The 16,880-nt window shown below is 50.5% G+C and overlaps 1 protein-coding gene across 1 annotated transcript; it reads left to right on the top strand.

Moving 5' to 3' along the window:
• The first annotated feature begins 6,435 nt into the window (after positions 1-6,435).
• Positions 6,436-15,482, top strand: LRRC75B (leucine rich repeat containing 75B). Its single transcript, XM_079957026.1, has 4 exons — positions 6,436-7,036; positions 9,952-10,080; positions 12,800-12,912; positions 14,016-15,482. The coding sequence occupies exons 1-4, from the start codon at positions 6,731-6,733 to the stop codon at positions 14,542-14,544; spliced, it is 1,077 nt and encodes a 358-aa protein (XP_079813152.1). The 5' UTR covers positions 6,436-6,730; the 3' UTR covers positions 14,545-15,482.
• Positions 15,483-16,880: the final 1,398 nt, after the last annotated feature.

Below are 16,880 nucleotides of genomic sequence, written 5' to 3'. Positions count from 1 at the left end.
CACACCACCAGCCTTTGTTCAGCCAAGAATGCCAGCAAGGCACAATCAGCCTGGCTTTCACTGGTTAAAAATCACCTGCTCACCACTTCTGGTCTGGCCTTGAAGACATGCTCTCCTCCTCCCTTCTCCTTAAAACCTCACCCCTCTGCCCTGCCCTCCACCCTCCAACGCCTTGTGGGTTTCTTTAGTTTGCAATTCTCTCTCTCCTCTTTTAATTGATGTGAGCTACTTTGGGAAGAGTAGGGACGCGGGTGGCGCTGTGGGTTAAACCACAGAGCCTAGGACTTGCTGATCATAAGGTTGGCGGTTTGAATCTCCACAATGGGGTGAGCTCCTGTTGCTCAGTTCCTGCTCCTGCACCATGAACCAATTTCACCAATTATATTCAGACCCCAACCCTTTCTTTCTCCCAAGAGAAAAAAACCAAGGAGCAAAAACTAAAGGCAACTTAAAACTCAGAAGTAGGTTGATGGAAGAACACGCCCCCCCCCCTCCCGGCTTCACAGACCCCTTTCCCCTGCAGTCTGGCTGACCACTGTTGATATTTAATTTATTTATTTATTTATTATTTATATACAGTGGTACCTCAGGTTAAAGGGACGCGGGTGGTGCTGTGGGTTAAACCACAAAGCCTAGGACTTGCCGATCAGAAGGATAGCGGTTCAACTCCCCGCGACGGGGTGAGCTCCCGCTGCTCAGTCCCTACTCCTGCCAACCTAGCAGTTTGAAAGCATGTCAATGTGCAAGTAGATAAATAGGTACCACTCTGGTGGGAAGGTAAACGGTGTTTCCGTGCACTGCTCTGGTTTGCCAGAAGTGGCTTAGTCATGCTGGCCACATGACCTGGAAGCTGTACGCTGGCTCCCTCGGCCAATAAAGTGAGATGAGCGCCGCAACCCCAGAGTAGGCCACGACTGGACCCAATGGTCAGGGGTACCTTTACCTTGCTTTGGGAAGCAACCACTCTCTGAAAAGCAGCAAACAAGCACAGGGCTAAAAGGCAGCTCCCATTTCATTTGCTGGGTGAGTGGGGATAGACCTGTCTGCCTGCCTGCCACGGTTTCTCAGTCCTCAAGAATGTGTGGGAAGAGAAACTCTGGACTAGGCAAGGAAATGGGGAAACTTTCTAAAGTGCTGGGAAGAAAGCTTCCCAGCTGAAACACCTTTAAAATGATGCAGTAGTCGTCTGTGTGGTGGAAAGAAAAAACAAGGAAAGCATGAATCACTGTCTAAGCTCCACCTGCATCGAAACAAGGTGGTTAGACAAAAAATAATATCTGGCGACCAACATGATAAAAATGCAATATGTCTGTGACTCATCCGCTCACCAGCTTAAGTTGCTCCCATTTGTGGTGGTTTCCACCTTAAGAATGTCAGACGACGTCCAAATTCTTTGTCAGAAACAATGAATGTGTCCGTGAAACTTTGGTTTCTAGACACGTTGGTACAAACAGCTTGCTTGCTCTGCAATGAATCCTCAACACAAAACTTCCTGAGATGTGAACCAGGAGGTCAAGCTTCGGTGCCAAGCTCTTTGAACAAACCGGCATCAATTCCGTGTCATGTGTGTAAATGCCTTCATCTCACATGTCCCAGAAATGCATCCCACTTCTGGCTTTTGCTCCAGCGGGGAGCATTAATTACAGTTTTCCTTTTCAGGAAGCCTCTTCTGTAAGAAGAGCCAATTAAGTGACTTATTAGTGTTTTTCTCAACCACTAATTACAGTCCCGCCAGCTCAACGTTATCATTACGGAGGGGATGCAACATTCCTCTGAAGCTGGAACTAGGACAGAATGTGAAGACACCGTGGAGTTTGCCGGAGCTGGCATTCGCCTCTAAGGCAAGGCCGACACTTGGACAGCCAAGACTCACCAGCTGGCTGTTTGCATGGCATCCTGTTATTAAGATGAGATGTCCGGTTCCTTTTGTTCAAAGTGCCTCTTGATGAGCACTCCATCAAGGACGCAGAGGGGGCTGCAAGAAATGCTTTCAAGGGCAGGGCCGCCCACGTGCTAGGGATGAAGGATGGGCAGCTTGCACCATGAACCAATTTCACCAATTATATTCAGACCCCACCCCTTTATTTCTCTCAAGAGAAAAAACCAAGGAGCAAAAACTTAAGGCAACTTAAAACACAGAAGTAGGTTGGTGGAAGAACACCCCACCTACCAGCTTCACGGACACCTTTCCCCTGCAGCCTGGCTGGCCACTGTTGATATTTAATTTATTTATTATTTTATTTATTTAAACCACAGAGCCTAGGACTTGCTGATCAGAAGGTCAGCGGTTCGAATCCCCGCGACGGGGTGAGCTCCCATTGCTTGGTCCCTGCTCTTGTCAACCTAGCAGTTCGAAAGCATGTCAAAGTGCAAGTAGATAAATAGGTACCGCTCCTAGGTAAACGGCGTTTCCGTGCGCTGCTCTGGTTCGCCAGAAGCGGCTTAGTCATGCTGGCCACATGATCCGGAAGCTATACGCCGGCTTTCTCGGCCGGTAAAGCGAGATGAGCGCTGCAACCCCAGAGTCGGCCAGAGTCGGTCAGGGGTCCCTTTACCTTTTACCTCAGGTTACAGACGCTTCAGGTTACAGACTTCGCTAACCCAGAAATAGTACCTCGGGTTAAGAACTTCGCTTCAGGATGAGAACAGAAATCGTGCTCTGGCGGCGCAGCAGCAGGAGGCCCCATTAGCTAAAGTGGTACCTCAGGTTAAGAACAGTTTCAGGTTAAGAACAGACCTCCAGAACGAATTAAGTTCTTAACCCGATGTACCACTGTACCACCCTTCATCAAAAGGTCTCAGGCTGCTGCAATTGAGGACTGGGTGATGCCCTTTACCATTGCTTTAATGCTTATGCATTTATTCAGATCAGAGGATAAGTATCAACAAGTTCTTATTTTCTGTCTTAATGCCCCATCTTTTCTTTCAAAAGTAAACCACAAGGCAAGTTCCTGTCTATTTCCAAATTTCACATAAAATTCCAATACATCGTAATTTTTTCCTTTGGTCTATTGACTTCCCATCCCATTTTCTGTGGTGTCCCTCCCCTCAAATATTTTATTGGGGAGGCAGCGAAGGGACCTCGGCCCTTGGAGTTGGTTCCTATGGCCCTCCAAATTGACCACCACAACAACCCATCATTGATGCTGCCCCTTGAATGACACACTTTGACTCTTTCACAGCATATGAAGGTGATTTTCCACCCACCCACACCTGACTAAAAACAGAATAGCCTGAAACCAGATCAGGCCCAAAAAGGGGGCCATCAGGCAGGGAAACCTTCGGGCAGGATTCACGCCCTACAGCCCTCTGCCTTCCTGCAGTTTCCTGAAGCTGATATTCAGGAGCACTGCTCTTCCAACCGCCCAGGCGCCATCGCCTCAGCCCTCCTCTGACGCCACAGTCCTCTCACTAGCAATACTTCGCAATCTGCTTTTGCAGAACAGGTGACACCTCTGCGCCTTCCGGTAGTGCCAGACAGCAGCCAGGGGAAAAAACCGGAGCTCTTTTGCTTCATGACTCTTTGCAGCTGGAGGTCGATTCACAACCTGCAGGGTGTGGCCTGAATTGAAGGCATTTGCAGCAGCAGAACCCTTGAAGGTGCTTCATAATAGCATCACAGACAAGTTCCATGTGGACTAGCACCACTAACAGGAGAAGCGTCTCTGGCCAAGCTAGATCCTCCTACACAACAATAGCAGATCTGCAGCCCTGTCTGCGCTGCAGGGGAGAAGCAGTCAGGAAGGAAACCAAAGCCAGCCCAGGTTTCTTGGGCATGTGGAGACACCCTCTGGCCTCCAGGGCTTGGTGCAATTAGAGGGCTCAGAATTAGAGTGTGTGCTTAGCCTTAGCAGGTGGAAGGTCTCAGGGTCAGTCCCCAATGTCTCCTGCTTTAGAGACCCCTGTTTGCCAGAGAGAAAGAGGACATTGTGCCGAGATTAAGGGGCCGACTCCTCAGCAGGCAGCTCAGCTTTCTTAGACTGCTCCCCGCCAGCTCTTTTCTTCTTCTTCTTCTTCTTCTTGGAAGCCTCAAAACTAAAAACTGTTGTTGGGAGGAGGGGCTCAGAGCACCCAAGGCAGAAAATGAAAGCTGGTAAGGTAAAGGGACCCCTGACCATTAGGTCCAATAGTGGCTAACTCTGGGGTTGCGGTGCTCATCTCGCATTATTGGCCTAGGGAGCCGGCGTACAGCTTCCAGGTCATGTGGCCAGCATGACTAAGGCGCATCTGGCGAACCAGAGCAGCGCACAGAAACGCCGTTTACCTTCCCCTCCAGAGCGGTACCTATTTACAGTGGTGCCTCGCAAGACAAAAAGAATCCGTTCCGCGAGTCTCTTCGTCTAGCGGTTTTTTCGTCTTGCGAAGCAAGCCCATTGACGGCTTAGCGGATTAGCGCTATTAGCGGTTTAGCGGCTCAGAAAAAGGGGGGGAAAGGGGGAAAAACCTGCAGGAACTCGCAAGACATTTTCGTCTTGCGAAGCAAGCCCATAGGAAATTCGTTTTGCGAAGCACCTCCAAAACGGAAAACTCTTTTGTCTAGCGAGTTTTCCGTCTTGCGAGGCATTCGTCTTGCAGGGCACCACTGTATCTACTTGCACTTTGATGTGCTTTCAAACTGCTAGGTTGGCAGGAGCAGGGACCAAGCAACGGTAGCTCACCCCGTCGTGGGGATTCGAACCGCCGACCTTCTGATCGGCAAGTCCTAGGCTCTGTGGTTTAACCCACAGCGCCACCCGCGTCCCAATGAAAGCTGGACCATTGTCAAAATAGAGAGATTTGAGAAGTTGGGGTCCCCCACAAAACTGCGTTGGGAGCAGACTTGGTGCTTGCTAACTTGTTCAGAAGTGTCCTGGAGTTTGGAATGAGCTGGCCAAGTTTGCAAATGAAGCCCAAACGTTCAGGGTGGTGAAAAGAGAAAAGATGCGAAGATGCCCAGAAAAGCATCTCTCCAAACTGGCTGAATGGATATTAAAAAAAACGGCAAATGCATTTCAAGGGAGCTAGAGGTAGCAATGCTTCTGAATACTAGATCTTGGAAACCACTGGACGGGAGAGTGCAAGATGCTGAACTAGATAGGACCCCTCTGGCCTGATCCAAAAGGCTCTTCTGATGTTAATATCAAAAGGGCTGTCACATGGAAGATGGAGCAAACTTGCTTTCTACTGCTCTGGAGGGTAGGACCGAAACCGACAAAAGGAGATTCCAACAAACTTTAGGAAGGACTTTCTGACAGTAAGATCTGTTTAACAGAGGAACAGACTACCTCAGAATGTAGTGGACTGGCTCTCTCCTTCATTGGATGTCATGTTAAACAGAGATGGGATGGCCATCTGCCAGGGTATATTTAGTTGTGATTCCTGCATTACAGGGGGTTGGTCTAGATGACCCTTGGGAGCCCTTCCAACTCTACAATTCTGTAAGAAAGAAGAAAGTGCAAAATATCCTCACTTCCCAAGTATTTATCAGGGTCTGAGTGCTCACACCTCTTTTGCAGAGTTCACCGTTTCCCCGCCCCTTTACTCTGGGGAAGAGAGGACCCAATATTGAAAACAACAGCAGGCTTGTTTGCGATGACTGTTGACAACGTTGATCCCCCTTCTGGAAGCCCTCCAGGATCAGGTGGGAAACGGAAGGTGCTGCCTTCCGCTTTAACACAGTGTTGTTGTTTTTTCTTCAAATTTTTTTATTAAGTTTCACAAAATTATACACAAACAAACATAAATCATATCCTTATTAAAATTCCACTTATTGACATTGTTAAGTGACTTCCTCGCTTCCCCTTGGTTGAATTTCCATGCATCTCCTTATAACGGCTTTCCAAATCATAATTCTTATAAACTTAACTTAGTCCATTAACATCCTTATGTCTTTTCAATTCGAAATTGTACTTGTTAAACATCACTTAACTTATATAAATTCCTAAGCCAATCTGTTGCCTGCAAGCTATTTCCAATTCGTTTAACTTAACAAATTTAGCTAAGTAATCGTTAAATTTTGTCCATTCTTCCTGATACTCCTCCTCCTTCTGGTCGCAGACTCTTCCGATTAGGTCGGCTAGCTCCCCAAAAAACCCAAAATCACACAGTGTTGTTGTTGTTTTGCTGCGTGAAAAGTTCCCAAATCGGGCATGCAAAAAGGAAGGGGCGATGATGATCGTCGGCCTTGGGATCGGGGCCCAAGGCGAGGTTTCAGGCGGGTGGAAGGGCTGCGCTGGAGATGCAGACCGAGAAACGGGGGTGGGAGAAGGAACGGTCCCCCTCCCCAGGAAGGGGAAGGCAGAAGCGGAAGGCAAAGTCCCGACGGAACAAGCGGGGGACCGGGCAGGTAGCAAACGGCCGGAGCCCGGCGGGGGGGGAAGGAAGGAAGGAAGGAAGGAAGGAAGGAAGGAAGGAAGGAAGGGGGTGCCCCGAACAGAGGCTCCCTCCCGCCCGCCCGCCTTGCCGGACGCCACTTAGCCTCGGCTCCCTCCCCGCCGCGCGCACGTGCCGCCGAAAGAGAGCCGCATCTCGCGGGCGGGGCGGGAGCGCGCCGGAGCTCCAGAGGGACCGCGCCGGGCTGGACAGACGCCGCCGCCGCCGCCGCCGCCGCCGCCCGCCCGGCACTGCGGCGCCGGCAGCAGCAGCAGCAGCCGGAATGTAAAGAGACCCCTGCAAACCAACAGGCACCCCTCGATCCCGCCGGGACCCCGGTCGGCCAGGCCCTGCCCGCGGAGCCGAGCCCCGGCCGGCGATGGGCTCGCGGCTGGGGCGGCAGAGCAGCCTGGAGCAAGAGGCGGCGGCTGCAAGGGAGCCGCCCCGGCCCAAGAAGCAGGGCTGCCGGGGCCCGAAGGAGCCCCCGCTCCCGCTGCCGCGGCGCCGCCCGGGCTTCCCGCTGGCCTCGCGGCTGCTGAGCTCCGAGAAGCTGCCGGGGGTGCTGCGGAAGAGCAGCCCGGCGCCCCCCTACGTGCGCCGGGTGGGCTGGATCCGCGACATCCAGGCGGCCCTCCGCCAGCGCCGCCGCGACCAGGCGACGCGCACCCTCCGCCTTCTCCGCAAGGTAAACACGGCCCGACCGGGCGGGACGGGGCCGCGTCCTCGACGGCCGCCGTTTAGCTCAAGCCGCTAGACTCGCCGACAGACGGCTGCTCGAGGGGCACCGGGCCGGGGAAGCTCGACGGACTCGGGGCTGGGCGGCTAAGGGGCGGCCGCCCCGACGTGCAAGGCTTTGTACCCTGCTCAGGGCGTGGCTGGCAAGGGGGCGTGCCGGGCTTGGGGCCAGGCGAGCCCCGCAGGGACGCGACGCCCCGCCGGGTGTCCCCTGGCCAGGATCCGACGGCGCGTCCGAGCTTCCGAGCTGGTGCCCGGCGCGGAAGCCTCGCCCAGCGGGCAACGGCGCAGGTGCGGGTTGCCCGAGGTGCCTCCTGCCCTTGCCGCGGCCTCCAAGGTCGCCCGAGGGTCCTCGGTGGAGGAAGGCGAGGAGGGTGCGCTACCCCGTCGGGGATTCCGGGCGGTGTAATGTCGCTGCCGCGAGTCATCTCCGAGCCCGCCCGCCCCTTTCAAAGCTGGCTGGCGCTGTAGGAAGATGTACGCTCTCCGGTGAAACTAAGGACGTTTTGAAATAAAAACTGAATTTCTAAAAGTGGGAAATAACCAAGCAGCAATCTCAGAGTGGTCCTGGCTGGGGGTTGAAGGGAGTTTTCCTCCAAAAATCCTGGAAAGTACCGGGTTTTGGGGAATAAGTGTTTTAGATCCGACTCCCAGGGTGAGTTGTACAAGAGATGCTTGGCATTTTTGCACTCCTCTCCATTTACACGGGGTTACATTCCGAGGCACCTCGTGTTTAAGGGAAAATGCATATATTGGGAACACCATTAAAAAAGTCTGCAACACCCTCTAAATCTCTGGAAACCCTAAAAAAAGACAACCGAAATCGCTCCCTCCAAATCTCCTTGCTCAAACTCCAACTCTGCACAGGCCTCAAAGGTCAATGCAAAGGTTCATGGGATTGCTAGACACTATTTTCATGCCGTTCTTGCACTTTTTAGGGCCATTTTTTTCTCCTTTTCATGCCACTGCTGGGTCCTCAGTTGCATGCTTGCATGGTTGTGTGTACTTTGAACACACGTAAATGGGGAATTGCCCGTACTATCGTCATAATCCTCATCAGTATTAAATTTACCGTATTTTTCCGTCTATAAGACTCCCCCATGTATAAGACGCCCCCTAATTTTTGACATTATTTTTAGGAAAAAACCCTAGTCTTATACACCAAAAAATACGGTATATTGCCTCTTCCCAAAAAACCCTGGCCAGCAAACAATAAAATATACAATTTTAAAAAATGAATGCACCATTACTTCATTAAATATATACAAATCATTGTAGTTGATCAAGACTGCAGTTCTGGTTATATACTTGGAAGGAAGTATATACTCTTAACCCTTAACTCAGCTGGGCGTCCTTGTCTCCTCCACCTCCAATGCTCTACAGGTAAAGGTAAAGGGACCTCTGACCGTTAAGTCCACTTTGCAAACCTAGAAAAACTATCTTATTGTACCTCTTGGAAATAACAAGAGAAAGGTCATATATTTAACAGAAGAAACTTCAAATACCTCAAGCGCAATTTGCAGTGACACCCTCGGAACCCCTTTGCCCCGAACCTAGCGCTCCTTTGACCAGAGAAGTCAATTATTACTGATGATAATTATCATTAGCCTATGAAGGATGGATTTATGCCTTTCTTCCAAAGTAAACCCAAGTAGCTTGTGCAACATAAACACAGGGCAAGGGGAAAGACAGAATCCATCATTCATTTTTTTTTTAAAAAAAAGGCAGAGGAGGAGATGTAAGTCTTTCGTACATGTCAGCTTTACTCTTTGCAAAGGAATAAAAAAGTAAAATAGCCGGCATTTTATCCTATTCGTGGTAAAATCAAGGCAATGCTTGAATTGTGTTTCAGAATTTGGAATCCTTTATCTTTCGCCTGAATTTTTTCCCTCTTTTCCCCACCCCTCTTCAATGTGAGGGAGGGATCCTTCCAGGTTTGGTGGATTCCCCTGCTGATTAAGAGAGAAGCATTTTGGGGAGGGGTTTTTTTGGGGGGGATTCCTCTGGATGGAGGTAGGGAGGGGCCCGTCTGGCTGCCAGCCAATCAGTAGTGGGCAGACAGATTAATAATAATAATAATAATAATAAATTTTATTTATACCCCACCCTCCCCGGCCAGAGCCAGGCTCAGGGCGGCTAACACCAGTAAAATTACAGTAAAAACATAATGGGGGGGGGGAACAAATTTAAAATACAGGTTAAAATGCAATTTAAAATGCAGTCTCATTTTAAAAGTAGCCCATAGATCAAAACCATAAGGGGGGGGGAGGAACATAAGGGTCAGACTGAGTCCAAATTTAGAGGTCCGTCCAGCATTTTTTGGGGGGGATGGGAGGACAGGCTGAGATGTAGCTCCATCTGGGTTCTGCATCTAACCTTTGGGTGGGCAATCCTGGCTAAAATGTGGGGGTGCAAACGCCCTGAGGTTGGTTTCCTGGGAGTTGTTCTACCAAAAGATGGAGGGCTTCCTTCTCCTAGTTGTAACCTGACTTGGTGGCTTAAGGCTCCTTTCCCATTGCAGCGCTTGAGCTTTATCCTGCCTTTCAGCATCCAATTGATTCCCACCTCATGTTGAAACAGAACCAAATTCCACTTAAATGCATGGTTGTCCGTCTCAGTTGGTCTTGGGTCCCCATGTTTATTTTTAAGGGAAGTCGCCAGCTATCCTTCAAGTGCTCCGTCAGGGACTGATTTTGCCAGGAAAGCCTTCCTTGAGAAAGGAGCAGAGTATTTAGCCCAGGAGGCTGTGATTCCCCTCCCCTCCTCTGTAGAAGCCCCCCCTGCTGCAGCATCTCACCCCCACCCCCTCCACAACCTTGCCCAGATTCTGATCCCCCAATTCCATCTTCTGGCTTTTCCCTGCAGGACCTTGGTTTAGAAGGGACATTCCTCAGTGAAGTTCTCTACAAGAACGCAGCCTTCCTCAACCTTGTGGATCCCATCTCCCACGATCTCCTGATGAGCCTTGCCCGAGACCTTCAGTGCCCCAAAAAGGTGAGCCCATTATGGGGTGTGCTATGTAAATAGGTACCGCTCCGGCGGGGAGGTAAACGGTGTTAACGTGCGCTGCTCTGGTTCGCCAGAAGCGGCTTAGTCCTGCTGGCCACATGACCCGGAAGCTGTACGCCGGCTCCCTCGGCCAATAAAGCGAGATGAGCGCCGCAACCCCAGAGACGGTCACGACTGGACCTAATGGTCAGGGGTCCCTTTACCTTTACCTTTTATGTTTTGCTAGTTGGGCAGTAGGTGCCTGGAAGTTTCTTCTCCTAGGGTCCCTCTTTCAGGAAATACAAGCCTCTCCCCAAAGCACTCACAGATGTCGGCAGGGTTTCCGGGGCAGCGCAGTCTAAACCAGCCAAAGTCAAATGCAGGGAATCAAACAAGGACAGGCTGCCATCTGAGGTTGATGTCATAAAAGCTCAGGAAGAAGCAAGGAGCCAGAGACCTGTGTTGTTTCCAGCAACTGGGAGGAAGAAGAGGGAGGCTTTATATAGGCCACAGCTGCTGGTGATAATGGTGTTTCTGGGGTTGCTTACTCACAAGGAGCTCCCTCACTCACAAGCCGCATGATGCCTCTGTATCTGCAGGCACATGCTATGCCATGGCTCTTTGGCTCAAACCCCATAATGGTGCCGCCGCCAACCATCATTCTGTGGCTTTCCAGGTATCTTTGGAGATGTTGGTAGCCCCTCCCCTCCTGATCTGTCCTTATTGCAGTTGGTACTCAGAGGAGGGACGCGGGTGACGCTGTGGGTTAAACCACAGAGCCTAGGACTTGCCTATCAGAAGGTCGGCGGTTCAAATCCCCGCGACGGGGTGAGCTCCCGTTGCTCGGTCCCTGCTCCTGCCAACCTAGCAGTTCGAAAGCACGTCAAAGTGCAAGTAGATAAATAGGTACTGCTCCAGCGGGTAGGTAAACAGTGTTTCCGTGCGCTGCTCTGGTTCACCAGAAGCGGCTTAGTCATGCTGGCCACATGACCCAGAAGCTGTACGCTGGCTCCCTCGGCCAATAAAGCGAGATGAGCGCCGCAACCCCAGAGTCGGCCACGACTGGACCTAATGGTCAGGGGTCCCTTTACCTTTACTTACTCAGAGGTAGACTGCTCCTGAACTGGGAGGCTTTTTTAAAAAAAGCTATCTTGGCGGAGAGTCTCCTCTGGGCATTTGCATCAGCTCAGGATGTAATGTGTTGAGTCAATCACTGTGAGGGGGTATTGGAATTGGGGAGGGGGCTCCCTAGGGGGAGGCTCCGTGTCCAGTTCCTTGGCACTGAACAACCCCAAAAATGCAGAAGAAAGAACATCGTGCACAAACACACCGCTGCAAAAAACAAAAAGAGAGTAAGCACTCTGAAGTTGCAGGCAGCCACTCCCTTGCCTTTTCAGAGCAAACAGGGCCACATCTGATGCAGCTGAGCTAGGCTTGTGCAGGGAGAAGCTGTTGTCATGGGGGGTGGGGGAATGGGAGAGGAAAAGGCCAGCCAGCCTCAGAGATTATTCTGCCTCAGCATCACTTGAGGGCCTTTGCAGATTTGTGCCTTTATTTATTTATTTATCGTGAAGTTTTTAATGTTTGATGTTTCATTATGTTTTTATGTGTGTTGGAAGCTGTCCAGAGTGGTTGGAGCAACCCAGACAGATCGGCACAATATTATTATTATTATTATTATTATTATTATTATTATTATTATTACAGTGGTACCTTGGGTTACAGACGCTTCAGGTTACAGACGCCGCTAACCCAGAAATAGTACCTTGGGTTAAGAACTTTGCTTCAGGATGAGAACAGAAATCGTGCGGCGGCGGCAGGAGGCCTCATTAGCTAAAGTGGTACCTCAGGTTAAGAACAGTTTCAGGTTAAGAATGGACCTCCAGAACGAATTAAGTTCTTAACCCGAGGTACCACTGTATGATTATTACATCCTTTGTCCGAACATCCCAGCATGGGATTATATTATATATTATATTTAATATTATATTATATTAAAAACATAATTTACATAGCGTTAATAATAATAACAAAATAAAACAACCACGGGAAGAAAAATCATAACAGCAGTTTCCCACAATTTTATAAGGCCATAGATTGTTGGACGAAGGCCTGGGTAAAAAGGGATGTTTTTGCTTGGTGCCTAAATACATGTAAGGATGGCACCAGGTGAGCCTTTCTGGCCTGGCTGATAGTCCAGCATCTGTGCTAAGATGAGGTAAATCAGCATCCGTAAAATTCCCCTGGGTTCCAGCTCTCCTCTCTTCAGAGCAGCCCTCACATGGTGAGCTGCGGTTGCAGCGTCTACCCTGGGCGGCCAGATCCAGGGACATGAAAAGCCGAGGGACATGAAAAGGAAGCCATGTAGGCCCAGGAAAAGACTCCAAAACCCAGTCTTAATAAGGATTGAGCGAAGTAATGCGAAGCTTGCCACAGTTCTGTGACATTTGGAAAGAAAGTGTCCAGCTGCGGCTGGTTTGCAGAATAACAACATGGCTGCTTTTGCTATTTATTCTTTTACAGCGGTCTTATTCCGCCAGGCTCTTCCCCTTTGAGCTGGCTCTGCTGACGCCTGAGCACCAGGACAGGATGTTTTGGGTGAAATAGATCTGCATTGATCTGCAGGAAACTCTAGAGCTGCAGCGCAGGAGGGGGTGGGCACTGCACAAACGGAGGAGACCAGTGCCTGAGTCCCTGCCAATGACTTCAGGTCTTCTGCTTTCAGGAATACGACCCCTGGAAGTCCTCAGACCGGATCTGCCGGCAGCTGATTTACCACTTGACTCCTCATTCCAAGTGGCACCGGCAAGGCCTGTCCCGGCGGAGGTCCCAGGCCAGGTGAGGGATGAGGATTGGGCCGGAGCCGGGGGTGGGGAGTCTGGGTGCAGATTTCAGGCAAGGAATCTCTTCCTGGAGATTAAACCTTCTGGGGATTAAACCTGGGACCTTCTGAAGGCCAAGCAGATGCCCCGCCACTTAGCTATGACCCCATGAACTCCCATCCCTCATGAATCCCTGGTCTGCAAATATCCCCTAAGTTTGCTCATGAAAGGAGTCTCCCCTTAAGGACCAGACCTGTCCTGCATGACCAACCCATGTTTTGAAGGTATTTGTTGTTTAGTCGTTTAGTCGTGTCCGACTCTTCGTGACCCCCTGGACCAGAGCACATCAGGCACTCCTGTCTTCCACTGCCTCCCGCAGTTTGGTCAGACTCATGCTGGTAGCTTCGAGAACACTATCTGTCATCCTCTTCTCCATCTTTCCCAACATCAGGGTCTTTTTCAGGGAGTCTTCTCTTCTCATGAGGTGCCCAAAGTATTGGAGCCTCAGCTTCAGGATCTGTCCTTCCAGTGAGCACTCAGGGCTGATTTCCTTCAGAATGGAGAGGTTTGATCTTCTTGCAGTCCATGGGACTCTCAAGAGTCTCCTCCAGCACCATAATTCAAAAGCACCAATTCTTCGGCGATCAGCTTCCTTTATGGTCCAGCTCTCACTTCCATACATCACTACTGGGAAAACCATAGCTTTTACTATACGGACCTTTGTTGGCAAGGTGATGTCTCTGCTTTTTAAGATGCTGTCTAGGTTTGTCATTGCTTTTCTCCCAAGAAGCAGGCATCTTTAAATTTTGTGGCTGCTGTCACCATCTGCAGTGATCATGGAACCCAAGAAAGTAAAATCTCACTGCCTCCATTTCTTCCCCTTCTATTTGCCAGGAGGTGATGGTCTTTAGACCAGCCTTTCTCAACATGTGGGTCCCCAGATGTTGTTGGACTACAACTCCGATCTAGCTAGCAAGGCCAGAGCTCAGGGATGATGGGAGTTGTAGTCCAACAACATCTGGGGACCCACAGGTTGAGAACTGCTGCTTTAGACTCTGTTTTGAAGCTCGCCTCCTCCTAAAAACTGTCTTTTTCTTTCTCTCTCTCTCTCTCTTTTAGTCTGAAAAACAGTTTGCAAAAGAAGCTGAGCCCAGACACGATGGATCTGTCAGGGATTCCCCTTTCCATGAGAGACATCCACCGCCTGGCTTATTACCTGCAGAACAAAGGCGAGGACTTGAGCACTGTGGACCTGAGCTTCACCGACCTGACGGACGAGATGATGCACCTCTTGCTGCCTTTCCTGTGGCCACTGCCAAACCTCACTCACCTCTCCCTCAACGGGAACCGCCTGACCCGCGCCACTGTGAAGGACCTCACCGACGCCATGAAGGAGGCGAGCAAGTTCCCTTCCTTGGCGTGGATCGACCTTGGCAACAACGTGGATATCTCATCCATGCCCCAGCCGCTGCTCGTGGGCTTGCGGAAGCGCCTGAGCCAGCACACCACCCTGCCCACCATTTACGAGGTCCTCGACTGTGAGGCCGAACTCTCCAGTGGGGCAGAGACCAGCCAGACTGAGGAAGAGGAAGGTACGACGTCTAGAAGCATGTTCCATGACTTCCCCCCGCAGTCCTGCGAAAGGTGATTGGGCGTGCGAGGCCTTCTCTGCAAGATTGAAGCCCTGGCAGCAAGAGTCCCGACCGCAAGAGGTCCTCTTGCCTTTAGCAGCAACCCTGCCCAGCTTGGAAGATTTTCAGCCAGGGCCCATTGCTGCTGTCTGCTCCCCAGAGCAGCTTCCTTCTAACCACTGTTTGCATCACACAGACACGCCCCCACCCAACAGGGACTAGTCACTTACCGTGGCCATGAACGCAGACCTAGGAAGAGCGAGCCATCAGGAGGCAGTGGGCAAGGTAGAGAACTTAAAATGAGCAGCACCACAAGTTGTTGGGACAAAGCAGCAGCTCCTGCCCCCTCCCTCAGCTTGCAGGCGGGGGCCTGTACCCCCAAGTGGTGGTGGGATGGAGGCTGCATCTAAAGGCTGAGCAGCCATGGCTTGCAGACCTTAGAGAGGAGAGGCGGTGGCAGCTGCTGCAAGCCTGGTATTTTGTTTTGGTTTTTTTTGTTCCAGTCTCCAGACAAAAGGGCAATGGAATGCAACGTTCTACAGAGTGTGCAAGCCAAGGACATGTGACTGTTGCAGTGTCAGGATATTTCAAGGCTAGGAATATGTGGGGTAGGGGACTGTGAGGCAGAGAAGATATCCTTTTGCAGATTCAGTTATGGACCAAACTGGAGCAGGGGGAGGAGTCTGCTGGGAGCATCTCTGCTGCATGGGCTGTTTGAGATGGAGATACAAATGTGCATGTATTTTTTTTAAAACAAAAACAACATGCAAAAGTTCTGCATCGCTTGCTGCTTGTAAAGGATCACCTGACAATTTTTGAAGCAGTGTTGACAAGGCCCCGCTTCCGATGCCAGCAAGGAAACTGAAGGGAGAGTTGGAAAACCTCCCCTGTGCATTTTTCAGTGTTGACCATTGCTGTATGTGGCGAATGATAATAAATGGTCTTCTTGCAATAAGAGGCAAAAGCATCGCAGTGGGAAGGAGGGAGGTTGCATGCAGACAAATGAAAGGGCTCACGCACAAACCGTATGATGCAGGGTGGGGAAAAGAAAGAAAAAGCAGAGGTAGGCATCCCAGAAAAGTTAAAAAGCTTGCTACACGAAAACCGAACTCCCATCTGCTACAATTTAAGTAGCAAACCCCACGTTTGTCCCTACTAGGCGTTTTGCTTTCTGAGCTACTTGTAATTTTGCTAAAATTGCAGAGATTTAAAATGATGTCTTCCAACATCTGCAGCACATAAAACACCTGCAGGCTAACCCACTTGAAGCAGCAACAGTTGCCCTGAAGCGAACTTTTACTGGGAGATGCCCTCTCCCCACCTTGTGTCTTTCCACATTAGTAATAGGAACCCCCCACCCTGAATATTACTGTGGTGATGGCACTGTTTCAGGGCTGGGAGGTGCCTTAAAAGTCCTCCAAGGAACTGGGTCTGGCAACTTTTGGGCAGGCTGGGAGATGGGACTGGATTCCACTTCCTGATCTGAACAAACCCATGCAATGTTGGGCTGCAATGTTTCTCTCTCCCAAAGCAGCAGATTTTTCGTCCTCTGGTTTCCCTCCAGTCACGTTTTCCTTCCTGAAGCACCATCCCTCTCCAGACTGTGTGTGAAGGCAGAATTATGACTGGCGCATTCCCCAGCCACATAATGATGCTGCAAAGCCTCCAGGCAGCTCGCAGAGAATATTTGCTCCAAAAATCTTTGGGTTTTATCAGGAGCAAAGATCCCACCTCTAGCAAGTGGCATTGCACTAGTAGCAGGCATGTGTTGCCTGTGATTTCCCTTGGAGAGGATCTCAGGTAGCCTAGCGGGGAACAGTCTCTGCCTTTGAACTTCCAGAGCTGCTGCCTCCCTCACTGGGCCACTGGGATGACTCAGAAGGCTGCCAATGAACATGCTCAGGGGTCACATTACAGGTTAAAAGGAGATGCCTCCAACATCAAATATGCAGCACACTGGCCTCATCTGCATTGGCAAAGCTGTTGCTCATCTACCTCTCCTCTGTGCCTGAAAAAATCCCCTCCAAAGACCCCACCCAAAACAATGTTCTGGCAAAATGAACAGCCTGAATTCAGTCTGCAGGTGCAAGCTCATGCAAACAGTACTCGCTGAATGTGCAAACTTTTTTGCAAAGGACGCCGCTTCAAACCTAAATAAATAATCAAGGTAAAGTGTGGTTTCACCTTCCCATGTTTTATTTCTTACTAAGATCATCTACCATCCAGTTCTTGGAGCAACCCATCTGCTGAGCCCTGGGGGGAAACACCACCATCTCCCAAGTTGCTGTTATAAATGGTGGGTGAAAAATCTGAACTGAAAATCAACAGGCTCATAGCTGACTCATAGGCGAAG

This window comes from Podarcis cretensis (assembly GCF_951804945.1).
Source record: "Podarcis cretensis genome assembly, chromosome: 16".
In the NCBI taxonomy this organism is placed as follows: domain Eukaryota; kingdom Metazoa; phylum Chordata; class Lepidosauria; order Squamata; family Lacertidae; genus Podarcis; species Podarcis cretensis.
This window is presented reverse-complemented; position numbering and strand designations above follow the sequence as displayed.